General features: G+C 36.8%; 1 protein-coding gene, 1 long non-coding RNA gene and 2 other non-coding genes across 4 annotated transcripts; all 4 read right to left on the bottom strand.

Moving 5' to 3' along the window:
* Window positions 1-2,596: 2,596 nt before the first annotated feature.
* On the bottom strand, window positions 2,597-5,669 carry LOC141588525 (uncharacterized). Its single transcript, XM_074409963.1, has 5 exons — window positions 5,666-5,669; window positions 5,471-5,564; window positions 5,315-5,388; window positions 4,295-5,227; window positions 2,597-4,209 (listed from the first exon to the last, which is right to left on the bottom strand). Exons 1-5 carry the CDS (start codon window positions 5,667-5,669, stop codon window positions 2,597-2,599), a joined length of 2,718 nt encoding a protein of 905 aa, XP_074266064.1.
* Window positions 5,670-15,022: 9,353 nt separating this feature from the next.
* LOC141589235 (small nucleolar RNA SNORD96 family) lies at window positions 15,023-15,115 on the bottom strand. The gene has a single exon (XR_012520184.1). It is a non-coding gene; the product is annotated as a small nucleolar RNA SNORD96 family (small nucleolar RNA).
* A 422-nt stretch (window positions 15,116-15,537) lies between these two features.
* On the bottom strand, window positions 15,538-15,646 carry LOC141589027 (small nucleolar RNA Z107/R87). The gene has a single exon (XR_012519986.1). It is a non-coding gene; the product is annotated as a small nucleolar RNA Z107/R87 (small nucleolar RNA).
* Window positions 15,647-21,728: 6,082 nt separating this feature from the next.
* Window positions 21,729-22,244, bottom strand: LOC141658923 (uncharacterized). Its single transcript, XR_012549526.1, has 2 exons — window positions 22,027-22,244; window positions 21,729-21,917 (listed from the first exon to the last, which is right to left on the bottom strand). It is a non-coding gene; the product is annotated as an uncharacterized LOC141658923 (long non-coding RNA).
* Window positions 22,245-23,699: the final 1,455 nt, after the last annotated feature.

Here is a 23,699-nt window from a genome sequence, read left to right as displayed (position 1 = left end):
AGTAGTTACTCAAACATGTGGAAGAGGTGAGCAATGACTGACATAGAATTAGAAAAGCAAGTGAATGAAAGGCAGTGAGGGAAAAGAGGAAAAGAAGGGAGGTGGAGTGCAGTAGAAGACTATGTTTCTTAGGCTAGACTGATTTCTTAGCACATGCCAATAAGATAGTACACTGTTTCGTTATAGTTAGAGTAATGGGTAGTTAGGTGATCGTTGTGAGTATTAGAAGAAGTATAATATTATATTATTATTAGTAGGTTGTAGGAGTACTATAGTATAGTGTATTTATAGTTATAGTTATTTATTTATACAAGAGATTTTTATTACTTTCTTGATTATAAGATGACTTGTCTAATATAGACTATTGGCTATTGGAGAAGTTTATCTAGAAATAATTGTGTGAAAATTGACTTTAGGAAAGGGTGTGTGTGTGTCTGTGTATGTATGGTTTATGGAAAATTGTTTCATTTAACATAATTGAGAAATATTCTATATTGTACAAAAGTATTATCTAATGATCAAGTAGTTTTTTTTTTGTGTTCAAAACAAGAAAAGGTTGCTAGAAGCTTTATAATTCATTTCTGTTAAACAGTCCTTATATTACATGATTCATAAGCTCCTGCAGTCAAAAGTGCATTATATTCCTTGATACAATATAGCCAACCATTGGCTCATATGCTTTGTTAAGCACAATGGTGGGCTAAGTAGCATGGTTGTACTAATGGGAATAGAGGTTGATTTCGCAAGTGTGTGACTCATCTCGATAAGCAGAGTCACCCTTGCAGTTGTGTCTTCAAAATCTAGACAATATATTGTCCTAGTTAGGTACCAAAAAAAGTACGCTGACTTTGCAGGAACACTTCCTTTGTGAGGTTACTTAGATGATGCCTGCAAGCCTCAAAACATCGTAAGAAACAATGTTTTTCACGGATTGTTGTGATGAAGCATGATCTGTTGATGCAGAAACAATTGTTACTTTGTCTGATGTTCTAGCTCGTGAAAGACCGACATACAACTGTCCATGAGAAAAACAGGGTCTTGGAAGGTAGATAGCAACTTGGTCCAATGTCTGCCCCTGTGATTTATTGATGGTCATTGCAAAACTCAACTTCAAAGGGGAGCGATTACGTTGGGAACCGAAATGGGAAATTATCGGCGATGGTGCATTTTAATACGTGGGATAAACACATGGTCACCTTTGTAATGTCCACAAGCTATCATGCATTCTATTAGATTAGGTGTAAATCTTTTGCAAATTAACCTAGTTCCATTGCGAGAGACCGAGAAGATGGAAGAAGATTTCGAGCGAGAATTTGGACAATTTTCTTTCAGAATTAATTCATAAGGACTCATGCCTCCTGGACAAAGTGTATTTATAAATTCAGCTGGATAAATGTTGCAGTTATCAGTCAGCATTGAATCGTAGCCTCTATATGTGACAGCTTCTCCTGGGAATCTATTTATAAGAAGTGTATTAATAGCACCAACATCTTCATTCATGGGGGTCAGTATTGATCGTTTGATAAATATATCAGTACCCAATGCGTTAACATCAGATTCTGGGTATGCAATATCAGCAACTGTAGTTATCAACTCTTCTTCTGTACTGCGTGTTTCTACTACAATCCCAGGAGGCAGTTCAATCTGAGCAGTTTCTTCAGTTTGAAGCTCACCATTACCAAGAGCCAAAAGAAATCTGGAAAACTCTGGATCATCTTTGGCTCGAACATTAACAGTTAAGCGATATTTGATCAGTTGAGACCAGATTGCAGAGGAGACCATGCTAGAGTTCACCACTTCTCTTAACGATCTATGAGGGACTACTGGAAGCACTTGGCGAAAGTCACCTCCGAACACAATTAATTTTCCACCAAACACCAAATCTGGGTCACATAGATCACGTAGTAAGTGGTCCACGGCTTCAACTGTTTCCTTCCTTGCCATTGAAGCTTCATCCCATATAATTAAGCTAGTTGCTTGTATTAACGCAGCAAGGCTCCCTTGCTTTGGCACTGTGCAGGTCAATGGGACATCCAAATCTAAAGCAATTTTAAACGGAATGTGTGGTTCGCCCGGAAGGTATGTTTCTTTTATGACTATACCTTAAGTCGCGAGAGGTAATACAATCTTACCAAGTAACCGGACTTCAGCGTACAAAGCATTGTATAAGTACGTTTTACCAGTACCACCAGGACCATCCACAAAAAAGGCACCAGGCTTGTTCTCCCTAACATGTTCAACTATGGTATCGAAAACTTGTTGTTGTTCTGGATTCAATGAACTGCGACATTTTACACACTCTTTTGGTATAGGTGCATTAAGTGCATCAATTATATCTCGGGTTCTGCGGAGCACAATATCACGGGTTTCGCTCAAGTGCGCGAGTCCAAATGTGCGTAGAGATTTGCCCATTGCTTCTAGATCTTTGTTCAAACTTCTGAACCGTAAGAACTCTTACAGTGTATGCATCGTTTGGGTGATCTCTTCTAAAGTCTTCAGATAGTGCAGTGTAGTACTTATCCCACAGGTTTACAGGATCTTTTGGCTGGCAAAAAATGAGAACAGTTGCAAACAGACGTCGTAGAGCGAAGGCATCTCAGACATTACATGCTTCAGCAAGGCACAAATCAACCATATTATCTTCTTCAATTAACCTGAGTTCTAATGCAGCTTCTTGGTAAGTTGAGCAACAATGACCATTGACTGTTTTAAGATCTTCAAAAGATTTAGGAGATTTAACATGATTAAGTAGCAATCTCAAGAAATACCGTTCTCCTTCTGATGGCGAAACAAACACAAGCCTAGCTATTACAAGTAGTTTATTTCTTCTTTTGAACCAAGTCCGTTCTGTCTTATCCCATCTATAGTGCTCAGTAAATTGGCTATATAAGTACCTTTCAGTTGCTTTGTGTTCATTATCGTTGTTAATCTTGAAGAATTCAGTTAATGGTGTCCTGATCCGCTTTTCATTGGAAACTACCCGAGTTAGGTTTTCATGAGGCCTTAATTGTATTGTCTGCATGCTTGGAAGATGTATTGGAAGTGGCATGACTGGTGGATGGATCTCGAACAGATCAAACCCATAAATCCGCCACATTGCTTCTATTGAGGAAACCCGGGTCGTCGGGATGCTTTGAATTTCATCAACTACTTGTACTGCATCTCCTGCTGCTATATTGAACGATATCTTATCGTGACCTTTGTAGACATACTTATATAAATATTTAACTGCTTGTATGGTGGAGCATACTTCGACATTTAAGTGACAATCGAACAGGTCAAGGAGGTATGGGTTATATGGAATAACCCAACGGTTGTCGAGTTGCTCACCCCTTATCTTAGCACTATCTTCTGTCTTACGCCGCCTGTAGACAGGATATCCATCTGAACTATTAGTTGTTGAATCTGCAAATTGCTTCGGATACGCATACTTGCATCGGCCTTTGCTACTTTTGTGCTGCATGCATTGACGCTCAGGGTCTAGGTGGCCACAAGGCCCATGCATCATATGCTTTAGCACAGCCGTACGCAGGCTTACATTAGTCACTGGCGGGATCTCAGCACTAACAAACTTATCAAAGTCGCTAGTACAGTTCATCCTACTGCCAGGCTTCATTATTAGCAGTATATGTGCATGTGGAAGGCCCCTTTTTTGAAATTCAACTACATACACAAATGCAGCAACTTCTCCAAAGATCTTATCTTCAACCAGCTTTTTCTTCAATGCTAGCAACTTTGCACGAAACACCCTAGCTACTATATCTGGACGATTCTGAGCTTCTTCTCCAGGAGCTAGCTCTCTTTTTATTTCAGGCCAGCCTGCATTGCAGGTAACAGTGATAAAAAAATCTGGTTTCCCATAGCGTTGTACAAGAGCCATTGCATTAAGATACCTCCTTTTCATATCCCTAGGTCCTCCAATATAAGTTGCTGGAAGGTTAACTCGTCTACCAACGTTAGCTGCGCACTGCTCACCTGCATCTATTGTGTCAAGTAAACCCTGATACAATTCAGACCTTATAGTATCTTGGTTGTTTCGGAAATAGTCCAAGCGAGTGTTTTCTAATTTCACGTACATATCAACCACATATTGCTGTAAACATCTCCCAGCTCGTAACAGCATGTTCCCTGGCCTGTTCTGCAGCTTGTAGCAGTAGTACTCTCGGCAAGACACATTGCGTTCTTGTGAGCCTGGTCTCTGTGAACTTCCTGCAAGAAGGATTTATGATTGAGTTAGGTGGTCGTGCATAGGGGTGAGGCCATGACTTAATGGAGCAGTAAAATCAATGCTTACTTTGTTCTTCTGCATTTAGTAATCCTTCAGCGTTTTCAAATGTGGAAGGTAGGGGCATTTCACCTTGGCTGGATGACGCTGTATTTGTAATAAGAGCAAGGGTCATACTACTATGACTTGTTGATGCTGTATCTGCTTGGATAATACGCTTTTTCAAACCTTGGTGCCAACCACACTCTCCACATGGGAAAAGAAGAGGGTACTGAAGCGGGTCATAACAACCATAGTAGTGCATAATTCTATGAGAAGCTTGCGATCGCCCAGTTACTAAGATATGGGGTCCACTGGTTTCACCTAATGTCGTATCATCAGCCCAGATGACAGCAACTTCATCAGACGTAGGTACATTGCTTACACGTTGGTCTCTTGTAGGATTTTTCTGAATACGTATCTGTGTATTGTCAGTTACGTTAACATTCTTTAATGATCGGAAGAAACGTGCATATGGGTTTGATTGTGTTATATTCATCAGTATGTCAATCACATTCTGATCTAGGTCTGAAAAGCACCCAGAGCGATTAGCAGCTTCATGTTGACCATCATAAAAGTATAATTGCAAATACTTTGGATTTCCGTCCGTTGGCACAAGATCTGGAACGTTGTGGTAGATCTGACCATGTAGCTTAAACACATAGATTCCTTGTTGTGTATCTGCGTAAGTTTTACCTCCAATTGAGCTGAAAGCAAATAAGTTATTGTAGAGGCGTGCATATTTCCTGAAATGAGTAGACAGTGGGTCTGGAGACGTGTATAATCTGGACAATGCTACAGGATAGCTGTTGGATGGTAGCACTATTGTTCCATCTCCGCAACAAAATGTACGGGACTCAGAAGCAATTCTCTTTGCTAGACACTTTGTACATGACTGGGCAACTGGTAGTTGGAGAGGTTTCCCTGGAAGCGGTTGCCCAATCATAGCAGCAGGCAAATGCACTGCAAAGTTGTAACATGAAGTAAAAAGCTAAATACTTATATATGCATATAGGACAATAGTTAAACTACAACTGATAAAAAATATACCTTGCTGTTTTGGTGTTATAGGCTGTGTGCGTATTTTTTTTGGATCTCCTGGACCACTTCTGCTTTGACGGCGCCTAATGTTTAGAGATAAAGCTTTAATTCATGTCTTAATGATATAATCTTATAATACAAACTAATGTGTGGTTAGAGCATTACTTTGGAACAGCAGCTAGAGATTGGCCTTGTGTCCTACATTTTCTCTTTGTCCGGCTAGTTGCAGATGTACTTGGGTAGTATGGGAAGTCATCATCTGCAAATAAGCATGAAACATCACATAAACTCAAGGTAAATAAGCTATAAACATCATTATCAAACTAATTGTGAAAAGTGTAACTTGACTTGTTCACTTACCCATCTAATTAATATACAGAGCATATGTAAAAATGCAAGCCCTTTGTCCTCTGCAATTTTCTGCGTGCTAAATGGTTAGTTTTATTGCTTAATAAGTAGTACATCAATGGGGACTGCTCTTGTAATATACAAGGCAAGAATACGCACAGGAAAAAAAGTATCTAATATGCTGTGAGCGTAAATGATCAATAACCTAATAATTAGGTGTGGATAGAACCAATCTTACGCTGAACAATTTCCACTGAAGGAATGTCACTTTGATTCGGAGGAACAAACTATTGTCATAGCACCGTAGTACCGAAAATAATCAAAAGTTGTAAATTACTAACGAGCATATTTAATCTATAATTGTACTATAGACACGACAATTCCGAAGGCGTAGTTTTACAGGCTAATTTAGAACAAACCCGCAACTTTTAAAACTAATTGAGGGCTGTCAAATCTTAGGAAATACTTGATAAATATTCAACTGCATTACAAATTACTTAAGATAGCTGTAAGTAGCTGAGGATTACAGTACAGACATATATTTTGACTGCAGAAATTGAAAACATAATGACAACTTCTAATGTCTGCTAAAGAACTTACAATACACTTTGCTTTATAAAATACAGGCTAGCTATAGAACAAGTAGCGCTACTGACAAGAAACATAGCTAACATGGACATTATTATAGTAACTAAGTGTTCGCCCAGATTCTCACAAAATAAAAAGCAAAAGCAACTACGCATATAATACATGGCTTATAAAAAGCAAAAGCAACTACGCCCGATTTTTTGATAAGAAAATTACAAGCAACGCCATCGTCTAGAAGTGTGGTTGCAAGTAAGCAAAAGAGCATAAGTGGAGAACCATGCGTTGTCATCACACGAACTTAGGATTTTCTAAAGAGCCTATCAATAGAATCTGCAGGAATTATAAAAGCTTTCTTATTCTTGTTTTGTAGCTCAGCAACAGTGATGGATGAAGCTACGCTTATCTTTCGTTTCTGAGGAGGTGGAGGCGGAGATTTCAGGTCATGGATTGTGTGCAGCTCACCTTTAGGAGTAGTACAATCATTGTCAATCAGCACAACACTATTAAGAAGACCTGTTTGCACCTCGCAAAGTTTTTTTCTAAAGTATGGAATTTTTCTTCACATAATTGCATACCATTGCAGCAAACTTAACTTCATCAGGAGCATAGTTTGCATCAATGATGTCGATATTGTAAATAGGTATTAAGTACTCTATGACCTTGTGAGCAACTTCTTGTTGTGATGCGAGTGCTGTTGCAGCAACATCGCTAAAGAAAGAGGCATGTGGGTGACTTTCACCATAATGATCTATAGTTGTCCATGTAGTGAAAGCTGAAGGATTATGTTCTATGGTATATAAAGAGGGGCTGTGAATAGGAAGCTTACTGATGATTACCATAAGAACAGACACCATGTCAATGGTCACTGAATGTAAATGAGATATCTCATGGAATTCAAACTCCTCATCTAAACATATTTTAGGTAGGCCCTTTCCTAAGCGGTCTATTTCTACATGCTTCAAGCGCCACAAATTGGCACATCTATTATACTCTTGTTTTTTAGCAGCCGTAAAGTCTGCAATGTAGATGTCAAACTTATCTATAAGATCAGAGATAGCTGTTCTTGCAGCTTTTTCATATGACTCCTCTAGAGTAGCTGAAGGGCCTCCTATATAAATAAGTTCATCAGCCACATAATCAGGCGTGACAGTTACAGAGACGGTGTTTTGTTCTAAGCCCAGTACAGTATATGTAGGGTTTGGGAATTGAAGACAGTCAGTGATTCGTGTTAGCAAAGGCTGAAAAGGAATTGCGATTTGTATAGCTGATGTAGCCATCGTCTCCAAGCAATGTTTCCTATATAGAAGGGCAAATAATGATCAGCATTAGCTGGTAGGGTCAGTCCATTAAATAGGATTCCATGAATGCTCAGGAAATACAGGCTTACAGTGGCACTGTGTGTGCACTGCACAAATAGCACAACAGATCAGCACTTTAACTTCAACCATTAGGGATTTGCAGAATTCCTGTGGTCTAAATATACAGTACTTTGAAAAATGGTTTTTCAACATTAGCTTGTTCAAAAAACTCTAGACTTGAGTAGTCTACAATTACAGCTGAACAAGCTATTTTAGCTTATACTACATAATTCAGAACTATCTAAGGTTGTCTGGAGCTTAGACTATCAAGATTCACCTTAATGTTTTAAAGCACTAAGAAGTAAAACTTTGAATTATCTATTAAAATCTACCAATATCGAAAGAAGACGCGACAATTGATGAACCAAAAGAGAGCAGCAAATAGAACAGCTATGACAACAAACATATTAATATACCCAATTTCCAATTTAGCAAGAGCCCTTCAAATTATTGCATACTGAGACCTCTTTTAAGAACCACTAAACAATCAGTGATTAAATGTCACAATAATTCTGAGCTATTTAATTTAAATTATACTCCATTCCATACAAACAAAAAAACTGAGATTATATACCTTAACATATAACTATTTGACTGTAAGACAAAGCATGTTAAATGAATTTGCAAGAAATAATTGCATGCAAATTTAACTGTAAGTACAAATGCCAGAATAAAAAGTCAGGTTCAATCTACTTTTCATATAACTACTAACAGAATTGTCAATGATAAAGCGTAGTGAATGAGCAAGAAAGCACCTTCTGAAAACTGGTTGCTTGTTATAGAAGAGCAGAATGAAGTATATCAGAGCAGTTAAGAGAAAGATCTGATATTAGTGATTGTGTGTAATTGAAAATGCACATATGTTGTTATATACAGAAAAATGTAGTACATGTAGTAGGGTTATTAAACAATTCTTTTTTATAGTAAAATAATATTGCAAGCCCCACAAAGCTCAACTTATGATGAGATAAGGTGACATAGTTGCAGAAAATATGTGCAAAGGTGTAAGTATAGTTAGTAAATTATGAATATAAGAATAAGTTAGTTACATTGGCGCCTTTTTTTTTTGTTGATTTCAGATTTGGTGGGATTGATATGTACTTTGTTAGTTGGTTATTGCCCATTGTCTAATCAAATTATAAGTATGGACGCATGTGCTGAATGAGTAGCTGGTTGCATAGTACAGATCAGTTCATCTAGACAATCTTGCAAGTTGTTTAATCTTAGTCTATATTAATAAGGACTTGTAGGTATTATTGGATACAAATACGCTTGTTTACGTAGTGATCTTAAGTAAAATTTCAGCATTCATAATGTTTTTTTTCCTATTAAGCCTGATAAACACAAGATGAGATGCTTGCTTATTCGTTGTCTGATAAAAGCAATCTGCTAAAATAATCCTTAAGCTTAGATTTCCAGACAACAGGTAAAGACTGACATAAATAAAAGCGTATATTAAGGATCTGTTTAGTCGTCAAAGAGCAAGCATACAAAAACAACGGTGAATCTGAGAAGACGAATTGACACTGTAACTCTGAAAGTAGTGTTAAGCATGTGTAATGTGATCCATCGAGGCAACATGGGTACTCTACATTAATACATTCGATTAATAATACATGTAATCAACAAGCGAGAAAGATCGGACCTAATGCCATTTAAATTTGAAAGCACCGATTATCAAACGACTACACATCATGGACAAAAGCATGACATAGTGATAGTAGTCCACATGAACATAACATATTACTAAAGTGAGTAAGAAAGAACAAGTGCTTAGAACATTAATTACAAGTAAACATAAGCAAGCAAAGTCCATAATTAAAAGGATACATACTAAGCAAAATACAACCTCCTGACACAGGCGAGAACACAACAAAACAAGAATGACCGCTGCTAACAAGCAAACACAATACACGAGGCAACATGCAGCAGGTCACAATATTACTGACTAGCTAATCGACGACTACCCTAAAAGCAGACCTTTTATTTAGAAAACATAACATAGCACTGTGCATCTAAGAGCGAAAATATTCTAGACATTTCTGGTGCGTTTCTTTGGTAGACCCTTGTTGTTGTGGAGCCTTATAGTAAACAGGGTTACGACCAGCTTGACACACAATAACATTCTTGGGGCTAGCTGACGGCTACGTCGCAGAGGTTCCGGGTTTGACAGGTGCTAGAGTAATCGAGGAATATGACTGTTTCATTTTCAAATGACATTTCATCTTGCTCAATAAGTAGGTTTGAGAATGTTGGTTCATTAAGGACCCCATTCATCCTTGCTCTTATCGCAGCGACTTTCCGATTCAAGACCACATAACAAAGTTCCTAATTTAGATTAACGGGTTCCATAATTTGCGTCAACAATCTCAAGATTGTATGCGGGTATAAGATCTTGTCACGATTTTCTTAGCCAAATAGCTTTTTGCATTCACAAGGGTGTCACAAGTTGGCCCAACAAAAACCTCCTTGGATGCATTATTAAGTCGAGCCTGGACTATTATCCAAGACGTGTAACGACCGGTGCGTGCTTGACAAAGTATCCAACGGTGTACACTTTGAATTGCAATAGCCTTGAAAATTTTCCGAGAAGAGGCATATAGTCTAATAAAACATGAGTTACATTCGCAGGACTACCAGGCATATTCTCCTCTAAAGCACCCCTGCTTTTTCCTTTGATAAGATCTTCTAATTCATAGCGCTTAAGCTTGTAAAGGCCACGCAGCGCTCGCAGCATTGTATCGGTCAAAAGTTAAGTCTTCAACAAGGACTCCCACTTCTTAATTAGATTACGAAACAGCCTTCTTCGCAAAGCAACCTCGCAGACTCCTCTCTATGTATTAGCGCCCACCTACATATGTTAGAGTTAAAATCACAAAGAGGTGACTGCATGATATTCGTTTTAATCGCCACATATGCACTATTCTTAGACAGTCCGAATATGGTAAGCGGGCTCGGAAAGTGCAAAGACAAGACTATTTGTTTCAAAGATGGATGGAAAGGTACGATTATCCGATTAACCGTCGCAGGAACACTGTACAAATTAAGCATGTACAATCAGCTCTGTCACACGCTTAACTCTTATCACATCTAAACAAGCTTACACATCTACAGTTCAGATCAAAGCAGTAATTCAGACTCAAACACTTATATCATGAACGCTGAAAATGAATGGAGCACGGACACAATACACATTCTAGATTCAAACTTTCAGAACAGGCTGCAGCCAATGCTACATAAGACGATATCATTTAAGAGCTGAGTCAACTTATATATGCCTAAACTATTTAGAAGAGACCTAGGAGACAATTTCAATTTCAATTTTAACAAACTTAACTTGATTTGAACTCAACACAACTGTATTTGATAGAGTGTACCCTGAAGTGTCTTTGCATAATTCTAACTGAAGTAATTTGAACCAAGTATTTTAAACTCCATGAAAGTTAAATGTGTTCTGTTTTTATCTTGATTGAAAGCACACATGAGTTGGTGCAACTTGACCAAACTTATCAGGATAGTAATCTTAATCGAATAAAGTATAAACAACTAAATTAGAAACATGCCCTGATCTAAACACTTCATGCAACAAAGACATTATCGACCAAGATTTAACAATACTGAGGTCAAACAAATTTGAAAACCAGTGTGTCAGTCTAATCTAACCTATTGTACTTAACTCAAGACCGCTATGGAAAATAAATGAGAGCGTAAAAAAAAATGGAACATAGAGTTACATAGCATAATTAGACACAGAGCTAAACACCATAGTGAGGAGGGTAAGCATGTAACTAAATAAATCAAAGCATACAATTTGTCAAATGTTTAAGCAAAATATATACCTTTGGATTAGGCATGTGAAATTGTTGTTGATGATAAGCCATCAACCGTGCAGTAAAGAAGAGTTAATTGTGTTTTAGTAAAAACAAGAATAATATCACCACTTTTGATAAAACCATATATAGCAAATAAGCCAATAATAAGTATGTATATATGTAAATTATAGTCATTGTCTCAACAATCCCCTATAAAAGTGTAGTACTATAAAAGTAGTTTACATAGCATAAAATATGGGATTCTTTGAGATATCTTATCTAAAGTTTTGAGTAAGTACCAAGTTAGTATGCAAATTTAGAGTGTAGGGAGAAGCCATGTGTAAAGTGGTTTCATAGCCTTACTATATTTCTTGTTCATGAACCAAATCATTTAATTTCTCAATTGAGAAAGTGAAGAAATCCACAGGCGAACTCGAGACTTCCAAGTTACTTAGTAACCAAGTACCAATTTGGTTGTGAAAATTCTAAGGATTATGAAAATGGTGTAAGTAGGGCCCTTGTAGATATGGAATGCTCACTATTTTAGATTCAATTATGTTTGCAACACTTCTTTGAAAAAATATAGCACTTCCGAGCAACAATGATTATTATCATGACTAAACAACTCGGTGAAAAGCATTGAGCAAAATATTACATATATATACATCGTCAGCCAAAGTTTACAAACACGCAGTGTGTTGCTCAATCAATCAAAACACATCGTAGACCAAACTCCTAGTCAGGACACCCACTATTACAGAAGCTATCCGATTACATCAAAATAGGCCACCAGAACTTTCTAACGTTAATCGATTATAACCCCATAACTTATAACAAGTGCGGGGCTAACTCATCGATGCCATTTAAGAGACCTCCACAAAGTATAAGCTACAAAATATCAACCATGATAACTATCAATAGAGGAAGATGAGGAATCAAGTTCTTGGAGCATTTCTTCTCTTAGTCGCTCTTCATGTAGCGCTTCTAGATGGTCACAATACACATCAAAGATTCTTAGGGGCTCGTGGTGTCCTTCCTACAGCAAGATATCACTATCTTCCCACAGTAACGGATATCAAACATCGCATTCCAAGCCAAGACATTCCATGACCTTTCGAAGAATTCAACTACTTCTCTGTCGATTATGAAGTTCTTCTCGTTTCGGCGTTACGGATCCTGCAGCAGTAACTCAAAACAAAAGACGTACTAATAATCGGGAAATGTAAAGTAGCAAAGACGCTCTAAACCTTTATACTATATATAAAAGATTGATGGAACTTACGATGCGTGACAATCCCACCCAATATCGAGGAGAAATTGGGCATGGAAGGTTAACACACACGAGGGCGAAGATGTCTAAGGATCGAACCGTGTTGAGACAACAAGTCGAATACGGCGGTTGACGCCATGACAACATCTAACCGCCGAAATAGCTTTGGCGCATCCGACACAATGCGGTCGATTTTTTCCTGGATATCTCGGACTATAGTCAGTATTCTCATTCATATTGCCTATCTCTGTCAATCTACATATTCTCTTAATATAATGATCATTCCACCATACTCAATGGACACTAACTGAAAAGACATCTCACATAAACCAATTACACTACTCTTATTAAATCAAAGCATATGCTTTTCTGTTAGCGACTGTGATTAAGTAGCAGCAACAGACAACAATTGAATAACAATTATCGCATTGATTCCTCAACAATGCACCGCTAAATCTAATCGGAATTGTCAATGCAAAACCACTAAACCTCGATTAACTTCAAAGCAACTGAAGGTAGCAACTCTTAAAATTGTCAATGCAAAACCACTCAACCTAATCACAAGACACAACCTTAGTTTAATTTCCAAGCCATTGAAAGCAAAACCGCTAAAAGCATCAATCAAGTTTAGATCACATAACAATTATCAGCATTGATTCCTCAACAACAGACCGCTAAATCTAATCAGAATTGTCAATGCAAAACCACTAAACCTGATTAACTTCAAAGCAACTGAAGGTAGCAACTCTTACAATTGTCAATGCAAAACCACTCAACCTAATCACAAGACACAACCTTAGTTTAATTTCCAAGCCATTGAAAGCAAAACCGCTAAAAACATCAATCAAGTTAAGATCACAAATTAACAATAAACTTAATGAACAAATTAACAATAAACTCACCAAAGAAAATGGTAAATAAAGAGGCGAGCAAAGCAGCAGATCTGAAATGATTCGAGATTAAGAAATAAGAAATAATGAAAGACACAAGACACAACCTTAGTTTAATTTCCAAGCCATTGAAAGCAAAACCGCTAAAAGCATCAATCAAGTTAAGATCACAAATTAACAATAAACTTAATGAACAAATTAACAATAAACTCACCAAAGAAAATGGTGAATAAAGAGGCGAGCAAAGCAGCAGATCTGAAATGATTCGAGATTAAGAAATAAGAAATAATGAGAGATGGTTATACAGATAAATAACCAGGTGAGGAAGAATGAGAGACAAAGAATGAACTGAGAGAGACAATAGAGAGGGAACAATCAGAAAGAAGGTTAAAGAGCAAGAACAGTGCAATGGCTGTTCATCACGTGAGACGCACGATTAGCACTGCTCTACTGTTCATAACCAACGTTTTAGAGAAACTTTGGACATTTATAAGGGCTTTAGAAGATAAGGAATGGTTTGATTATAAGCCCACTATTAACTCATGCTAGACATTGAGGAAAATTTGAATGGCTCCAAGGTTCTCGCGTCAAGGGATCTTGGCTACATACTATCTGGAACCGGCATATTACACCAAAACACTCTTTTATTGGATGGTTAGCAGTTCAACAACGGTTACTCACTAAGGATAGGTTGCTCAGATTTGGAATGAATATAGATCTACAAGTTTAGCATCTGCTGCTGGGAGTCTGGGACCTGTTGAAAGCCTTGCTGCACATTAACCTGCCTATTCCCTTTTGATTTGTTTGATTTGAGTTGTATTGGAATTCTTCCCTCTTGGTGATGATGTACTGAACATACTATTTATGGTAATATATTTCACATTTCACCCAAAAAAAAAGTTTTGCGTTTCATGTAAGTAGGCACAAGCACGGGCCGATCTTTGACTAAGCCAATTCTGACTGCTCGATGAGCCATTTCAGATCATTTACAGCCCCATGTATGGGCATATTCCCTGGTCACCTACTGCTGATTCAGGAGTTATTTTTTTGCTTAGGTCCGGGTGGTTTCTTTCAACTACAAGAAAGGTCCTTGATTCCATTTTGTAAGGCAAGATCCTTGAGGTCAAAGCCAGTCTTGATGTGGGTATTGAATCTATTGATAGACATCGTTTTACTAGTTAGAGGTGTATTTAATCCTATTCAGTCTTTTTGGTGCACCTGCCAAGTGAATTTATTCTACCCAATTACCACAGATTTTTAAATTTTAATTTATGTCATCACAATCTACAAAAATTCATCGAATCTTTATGATGTTTGTTTCAAGAAATTTCAAACAACAGCCACAATGATATTCCAATTTCGACAAGTTCTTTTCAACAATTAGAAACTTAAGACTTTTCACCTTGATACTGTGTGAATCAATTGAACAAGTCAAGATCGAAAACTAAAGAAAGCCTCAGAATTGCAGAATAAACATCAAGGTCTCAAAGAAACCATTCAGTCCCGAAAGATGGTGTTTTTAATTCTGTTTTCATCTTTGGCTTTTCAAAAAAAACAAGTTATATTCAAAAATCATATTTTGCAAAATGAGATTGGAAAGTAAAAGCAAAAAATAATTTTAATTTACATAAACCATCTTACAAAAATTAATTAGAAAATATATGTCTCATGGCAAAACCCAAATAATAAAAGCAGCAACGCCACTATATAAGGTGATGGAATATGAGACCGTCAAACAATGGAGTATCCTTTCGGATACTACAACATTGCCGACTCATTTTCTGACGTGTTACGCTTTGGGATGTACAAATATTTAATTATCTGCCCCAATTTTATGCGTAACTGGGATTCGTCGGATTGAACGAATCCCCGTCATTATACAACATAATTAAAAGACTTCATACTTGATTAAACAAGTCGGATGACTCGGATCAAGTGTTGGATTACTATTATTAAATAAAAGGAGAAAAACTCAGTTCAGCGGGGTTATCGACACGCAAAGAGGGATCTAAAGAGAAAGCCCTCACTGCATTCCGGTCTGTTGAGCTTGAATTTTGTGAGTCGTCACTGTTTTTCTCCTCTTTAAAACGATTTACAAATAATTAACTCTGAAAAAAACAAAAAAAAACGTTTGATTTAAGAAGATTGAAGAAAAATTAGGGATTTAAAAAGGGAGCTGCGTATTGAGAAAGAGGGATTAGGTTGAGATTTATAGGTGTGAGAGTTGAGGATGTACTTAGGGTTTTATGGGAGGATGGTCGCGGTGTTATTCAATTCAACAGGGTTTATTTCCGGCTCATTTTATGATGGGCTACCTTCCGCGCATGTCCAACACCACTCTTTTTTGCTTCTATGTCCTTAATTGGGCTACATATTAGACATTTCACATAATCAACCCTAGTTTACATCCGTGCAATGTATGCACGATATTTATGTAATTTATTTTAGTATATTCTTTACTCCCTTCATATCAGACCAATCTTTCCACTTATCGAATATGTTCATACCACACCAATGGTAACATGCCATAAATGGGTTGTTTTTTTTACAAAAATACCCTTATATCCTTCCTATATCTACATAAATACCAAAGGTTGGGCCACTCATCACCATACTTTTAACTCATTAATTCCATTTTTGCCCTTACTTTTAACTTCTTTTCTTAAAAACCCCAATTTTCACCATGTTATCATTGGTTTGGTATGGAGGGAGTATTATTTATGGATTTTAAATTGACAATTCCTTATTTTTCATATTTCTCATCATCGTCTTTTGATTTCATCAATAAAAATTAAAATCATAGAAAGTTGTGAAAATAAGTATTTTAATGAAAATTTCTTTTACCAAGAAATTTATTATGTTATTTTCGATTTTTTTTAACTAATAACATTTTTTTACGAAACTTCTTATCATTAGAAGTTAATGAATTTTCATCATAAATTTATTTATAAAAAAAAATCTTTTTATATATAACACTGGAGATAAATTTATGCATAATGTGAAATATGCAATGTTTTAAATATTAAATTTTAAAAATTGTACCATTAATAACTTACCATACCTATAGTATATGCTAAAAATACTTATCTTAGTTCAAGGAAATATGTTGGGGGGAGGGGGGAGGGGGGAGGGGATGAGAGTTTCCCATATTCTTTTAGTAAATAAGGGAACTTAGGCTTGTTTGATTGAGAAAAGAGAATTGAAAAGGAAAAAAAAAAGGAACACAAATTGTTCAATAACTCTTCTATAGAACCGTCTTATAGTGTATAACTGGCCTAAAAGACAAAATTTACATTTAATTATATTCATATTTCGGTTTACGTTGATTCCCCGATATTTTATGATAAATACTGACATATGTAAGTTATCAAAATAAACTACTCGTATATTTTTATAAGTTTATCAAAGTATTTAGTTGAGCTTGGTTTTATTAGGCTAGTCTTTTGTTAAAATTGGTTTTATAGAACAATTTGTGTCAATTATTGTACAGGGCGATCCCATACCATAAGAACAACCAATATATAAAAGCCTACAAAAATCATATTTTTTAAACGCAAATTGTTCTCTAAGACTCTACTCTTACAATACGACGAGCTCAATTAACCAATAAGCCCAAACTTAATTTCACGCAACTCGTAATATTTCTCTTCTCCTTCCTGCTGCGTATTTCCAAAGTCATTCATGTAATACCCGTCCTGTTTAACGACCCGTTGACTGACCTTTTGACCAAAGGAGACCCCATAGCAAGGGATATGGGAGAGGTTAGGAGACCAACGGTGCTGGTTGCTCGACCTAGTTAAGGTCACTCGGTTCCTTTCTCATTCTAACCCTAATATATATATATATATATATATATATACCCCCCCCCCCCCCCCATTTATCCTCCATCACCCTACACTCTCACATGGCCTTGACACTAATCCAAGAAGAGAGATGGTTCATGCTTGAAGTGATCGAGTTGGGTTGTCGCCATAGCCGGCATCGGTCTGCGTCTCAAGGTAAGTTTGTGTTTCGTCGTCATCTTTCAGTAGGTCTTGAATAGTCTAGTAATAGGATGTGGTTGCTACTTGTAGGATTCATCTCGGAGTCTTGCTTGACTTGTTTGTTGGATGCACTTTCATGGAATAGCGAAAAGGTAGGGTTTCCCTACTCAGTTGATTGCATAATTAATTTAAGATGTGATGATTGTGATTTAATTGGCATGATAAGTATTGTTGTTGATTTGTATTCTTGATTGTTGGAGTTGTGGTCGATTGACTATGTTGGAGAGGTACGTCCTCGGCTGAGTGGAATGACTTGTGGGAGTGACTTCACGCCCTTGATTTGCCTCTTTGTGGAACTCGCCACAAAAAGGATGTGCACATTAAGGAGCATGAGTTGTTGCTCGTTGCAATGGGCGGGGCTTAGGTGGCAAGACTGCGGTCCCCAACTGGCGGTATGGATTAACTGTTGCGGCGGTAATTTGGCAGGACTATACACTTAAGTGTATAGTCAGTTATGAGACATGATTAGAATTGGAGAATGTTGTGGAGTTGTTGTCATCGTTATCTTATATATTGCTTATCTTTATTACTCAGTGAACTGACCCCGTTTAAATATTTTCAAAACTATGGTGATCCATTCGGGGATGGTGAGCAGTTGTTTTAACAGGTACAACTAGTCTTGATGCTTGTGACATGGAAGGGAATCGAGTCATCACGCTACCGATATAGATGTCGACGTCACTCATGTCTAGTAGTTCTGCTAGTTCTATATGTTGTAATCTTCCTCACGTTGGTTTATGATATAATGTATCAAGTTATTTAATAAATTTTATGTTATTGTTTATTTGATCTACTCACCTCGGGCAACCGAGATGGTAGCACCTTCATAGACTGGGGTGGTCATTGGTAACGCACCTTGGTGTATGAGGGTGTTACAAAGTGGTATCAGAGCAACGATTTTGGAACCTGAACCAATGAACCAAATAAATGAAGGGTGTCAAATTAAAATGAACCTAGTGTATGTGTGTTGGGAGCCCCTCATGTCGGTTTTGGGTGAGAAAGCGCCCTCATATCAGAATCCTGCCCCCAGATAGCTTAAGCCAGCCACCATGAAAGGGTAGACTTATAAGAGTATACCTATGCAAGTGTGTGTGTAGAGTATGCATGTATGTAGATGTCTAGGTGATAATGTGTTGAGTGAGGAACATGTGGATTCCTAAATGCGTGTAAACGGTTGTCATATATGAACTGCTAGTATAAGTATGTGTGCGTACATGTATGGATGAGTCGAGTAATGAGTCTGAAGTCTTATGCATAATGGTGCACGACGGAATAGGTAATGAACGATTGTAGGGTTATAACATGTCAAGGAAGGACGGAAATGCGAATGTGTGCTTGATATATATATATATATATATATATATATATATATATATATATATATATATATATATATATATATATATATATATATATATATATATAGAGAGAGAGAGAGAGAGAGAGAGAGAGAGAGAGAGAGAGAGAGAGAGAGAGAGAGATTGGATTTGGTGATTTTGGTTCGTGATTTTGGTTCTTATGGTGAGTTGTGAGTTGGGGGAATCTCAACCATTAGATTAAATTAGAGATGAGTGGTCAAAATTAATCTTAGTTGTCATATATAAAAGATTGTTATTTAATTTATTTTCTCTTTTTTCTAGTGCTACTCTTTTTTTTTTTTTACTTTAATTTTTTTTATCTTTTTTTTTACGTCGTGTTATTATGCTTTTTTTTTACAACTTTGATTTTTTTTTTTCTCTTATGTTTTTCTCTAATTTTCTCATTATGTTATCTTTTTTTCTTTTTCTTTTTGTACCAAATTTTTTTTTGCTTGAATTTTTTTCACTCTTATTTTTTTTACCTCGTGTTATTATGTTGTTATTGTGCTTTTTTTTAACTTGATTTTTTAACGACTTTGACTGATTTTTTTTTCTCTTTTTTTACCACATGTTATTGTGCTGTTATTGTTATTCCGCTGTTATTGTGATGTTATTCTGCTATTACTTTGATTTTTTTTACGACTTTGATTTTTTTTCTTTTTTTACCACGTGTTATTGTGCTGTTATTCTACTGTTATTCTGTTGTTATTGTGATGTTATTCCGGTGTCTTTATTTTTTTACTACTTTGATTTTTTTTACTCTTTTTTTTTACCTAGTGTTATTGTGATGTTATTTTGGTGTTATTGTGATGTTATTCCGTTGCCACTTTGAAATTTTTTACGACGTTGATTTTTTTTTTAACCACGTGTTATTGTGATGTTATTCTTCTGTTATTCCGATGTTATTGTGATGTTATTCCAAGTGTCACTTTGATTTTTTTTTACTACTTTGACTTTTTTACTCTTTTTTTTACCACATGTTATTGTGCTGTTATTCTGTTGTTATTGTGATGTTATTTCGGTGCCACTTTGATTTTTTTTTACGACTTTGATTTTTTTTCTTTTTTTTTTACCACGTGTTATTGTGTTGTTATTCTGCTGTTATTGTGATGTTATTCCGGTGTCACTTTAATTTTTTTTCTTTTTTTCCCGTGTTATTGTGCTGTTATTGTTTTTTAGTGTTATTTTACTGTTATTCTGGTGTTAAAGCGGGAATAAAACGGGTTGAGCCGGAGTCTACACAAAGTCTCTCGTAACTCTAAATCTAGCACAAGTGTCAATTCTTGACTTGAAGCAATGACAAATGTGTCGACATTCCATTTCCATTATGTAGCATCTCGACTTTTTTGCTGCCGACATCCCCCTCTAAATTTGGACTTTCAGCTTCAAGATCTTTACTGAGAGGCTGCTATCCAGTGTCAAGACTCAGACCTTGTATCATGGATAGCGCGTACATAATTTCAAAGAAACCTAGAGAATGACAAAGGTTAAAAGATTAAACGAGACTTGGATGTGAGGTTGAAATTGTTTCATTCATCACGACATCTATTCATGTGCTGTTTTGGATGCAGAGATTGTTGTATCAGGTGGCATGTCAATGCCGCAGGTTCTCTCCACGCTAGATCCACAGGTCGGTCATTTGGACAGAATCAGATCCAATGTGTTTGAAAGGGAAAGTGCTATAGGCTATAGATTGGCATTTTAGTCAAGATTAAATATTAAATCCCTTTTCGTTTGTCAAGTTGTGTGTAAGCTTTGGAGAGAGATTGTGTACCATGTCACAAAAAATATCGAGCCTCTTCCATTATGTGGTCTCGTATTTAGAAAAGGTCTTGGCCCTCATGTGTATGTGTATGTGTATGTGGATGTGGGTGTGGATGCTGAACATTTTCATACCACCTACTTATGCCCAACAACAAAAGCAACACTAGATCATCGTGAATTGTCTATTTCGTGTTTTAGCTTTCATTACTCAAGGTCATAATTCTCAACACTAGATTATTCGAATATACAACATAACCTGTAAGCATCCATGTCCTATTTCATGATGCATATTCATTAGTTTGCAAAATATTCAAGGAGTTGGTTATATATACAAAATTAAGTAGCTCTGCTGCTTTTGTGTCACCTGCTCGGAACCACTTTTACTATTGTTTTCTAAATTCAATTGATTCTGTAGTCACTCACTTTATGAACATATATCAGAATCATCACTACTTGAAGAGCCTGATTTGATTTATGTTAATTACCACTGTAGTGCACTCTTATGAAAGGGGGATTCATAGCTCTAAATCTCGCTAACGAACGTCATCAAATCACATATCCTTGTTGTGGTGAATGAAGAGTCTGGGCAATGCTTAAAAAATGACTATCAATGAACCTGTGTGGCTTTATATCACTTCACTAATTCCTGGTGCATGTTCTGTTAGGCCTTTTTGGTGATGAAAGTATATACTATCTTTTTTTTATTTTGTACCATTACTCGGACTCCCTCCATCCCATTCCAATTTCATGGTTTCTTAGACATCATTGAATTTCATGGTTTCTTAGACATCATTAAAACGGGTTGAGCCGGAGTCTACACAAAGTCTCTCGTAACTCTAAATGTAGCACAAGTGTCAATTCTTGACTTGAAGCAATGACAAATGTGTACACGAAGTCCCGCTGCCATAAGCCCAATTACCACTATATCATATCTATCCCATTTAATCCCATTAATCACCATACATCTACACCATTAAAAGCACCACCATCATTACCATTCTATCATCATCATCGTACCATATTTGAGTGAAAGTTTGTTGAACACAAAATGATCAGGAAAAAGGATCTTTCCCAAAGCCAATCAAAACATGGTAGCTAGCATTGAACCTCTACGACTCATCTCTAGTATTCTTCCCAATACTGGCAAATTCTTCCTGTTTCGTAACGGTTTCTTGTCCCATCTGCACGCACATTACCCATTTTCAGCACACTTGCATTTTAGTCCAGCAAAAACAAGTAACAAGCAAGGTTATGACAATTTCTGGAAAGAAAAACAGACAGCAAACTCACGAGATCCCGCCTCTATATTTTTCAATCGAATTTAACAGACAGACAGCAGGTGAATCATTGGATACGGTTTCGGGTTTTGAAGTTGACGGTGCTTGTGTTTGTCTCATAAGACCGTATAAAACCTCGGCGACTTCAATTTCAATCTCGTCTTGTATCGACGGTGATGATTTCGACGCCGGCTTCGGTGGTCTGTGTTTCTGTCCGTTTGACTTCTACACCTGAACAAAACTCAGTCAATCAATAATCAGAACATCAAATTCAAGTATATAGAACTGAAGTTGATGAAATTGAGATTTTTTGTAGAGACTGATGGTTTTCTTCTTCATTGAAACATTTGAAGACGACGGCGACATCGGAGCTGATGACGGTGATGGTACTCTCGTTGTCGCTCCCGCCTGCGTGTCTGACCGCATCGGTGACGACGATGATTCCAACAATCCGCCGGAATTCCAATACTCCTGCGACCGCTTCGTCGATGCTGTACAGTATCAAAACAATCCGTCATAAAAATCAAAATCAAAATCAAAATAACTGATTTAAAAATCTAATTGAGAAATTAATTCATTTTCCCATGAGCTTCCAGAACGAGCTTTTCTAGGGATTGAAACTCAAAATCAAAATCAAAATAACTGATTTAAAAACATTCCGCCGCCATCATCGTAATCTTCATCCTCCGTCATGATTCGACGTCGTCACATGAACATGATTTGACTTGGCTGTTTGTTAAATTCGATTGTTGAATTCGATCGTATAGAAAAGTTAGATGATAGAATTTTTCATTCATTCTAGGAAGAAGAGACTTGGCTGACTTTGTTTTCTTTTGTTTTGTTTTGATGTTCAATCGGATCTATCTTATCCAATGGTTTAGATTTTTCAAACTCACAACTCACCGTAAGAATCAAACTCACGAGATCCCGTCTATATAGGCGGGATCTCGTGAGTTTGATTCTTATGGTGAGTTGTGAGTTTGAAAAATCTAAACCATTGAATAATAAGATCTTACGGTTCAGATTAACCAAGCAAATAAATCAATGACACGCGACTTTTATATTACCTCACACTTTACTTTTTCTTTCTCTCTCTTCTATTATATTCCCTGAAATCCCACACATTGTTCGTCTCTCCTTCTCCATCAATCATCAGCGAAATATCATCCTTCAACAACGTCGTATTGGCATTCGCTTTTCCGTCGGATTTCTCTGTCGTCGACGGCGGCGATTGCTTCCCACCACCGCCGCTTTTTCCGCCGGCCTTCTTACCATTAATCAATTCATCATCAGCTATGGTGAGGAAGAGCTTCGTCTTTCAGTTTCCTGAAGATTCTGTTGCCATTTGGTTTACTAAACTTCGAGAAGTTCTTGATTCTCTAGGTAATTATTCAAATCATTGTTTTTTACTCCCTAATAATAATTACTGTATGATTTATAGGTAGTTCTAAATAGATCATATGAATCAATTGGATGAAGGTGAGATCTTTTAAAAGCTCGTCGTTTTTGTCTTAATTTCCTGTGATTATAACTATGGTCAACTGTTTCCATTTTCAACTGTGATCAGCTATTCTTTAGTTCTGATTTAGGATGCTTTTAACATAAAATGACTCGGTGAACTGGCAACACTTTTTTTGAGGGTGTACATGAGTACATCCAACTCCTTGTTAATTGCTTCGCAGTTTG

The sequence above is a fragment of the Silene latifolia genome, chromosome 6 (assembly GCF_048544455.1).
Source record: "Silene latifolia isolate original U9 population chromosome 6, ASM4854445v1, whole genome shotgun sequence".
Lineage (NCBI taxonomy): Eukaryota > Viridiplantae > Streptophyta > Magnoliopsida > Caryophyllales > Caryophyllaceae > Silene > Silene latifolia.
This window is presented reverse-complemented; position numbering and strand designations above follow the sequence as displayed.

Coding starts and splice junctions, on each gene's coding strand:
- LOC141588525 (XM_074409963.1), bottom strand. Junction 5,228..5,314: donor TATAACACCAAAACAGCAAG/GTATATTTTTTA, acceptor ACAACTTTGCAG/TGCATTTGCCTGCTGCTATG. Junction 4,210..4,294: donor ACTAAATGCAGAAGAACAAA/GTAAGCATTGAT, acceptor TCCTTCTTGCAG/GAAGTTCACAGAGACCAGGC.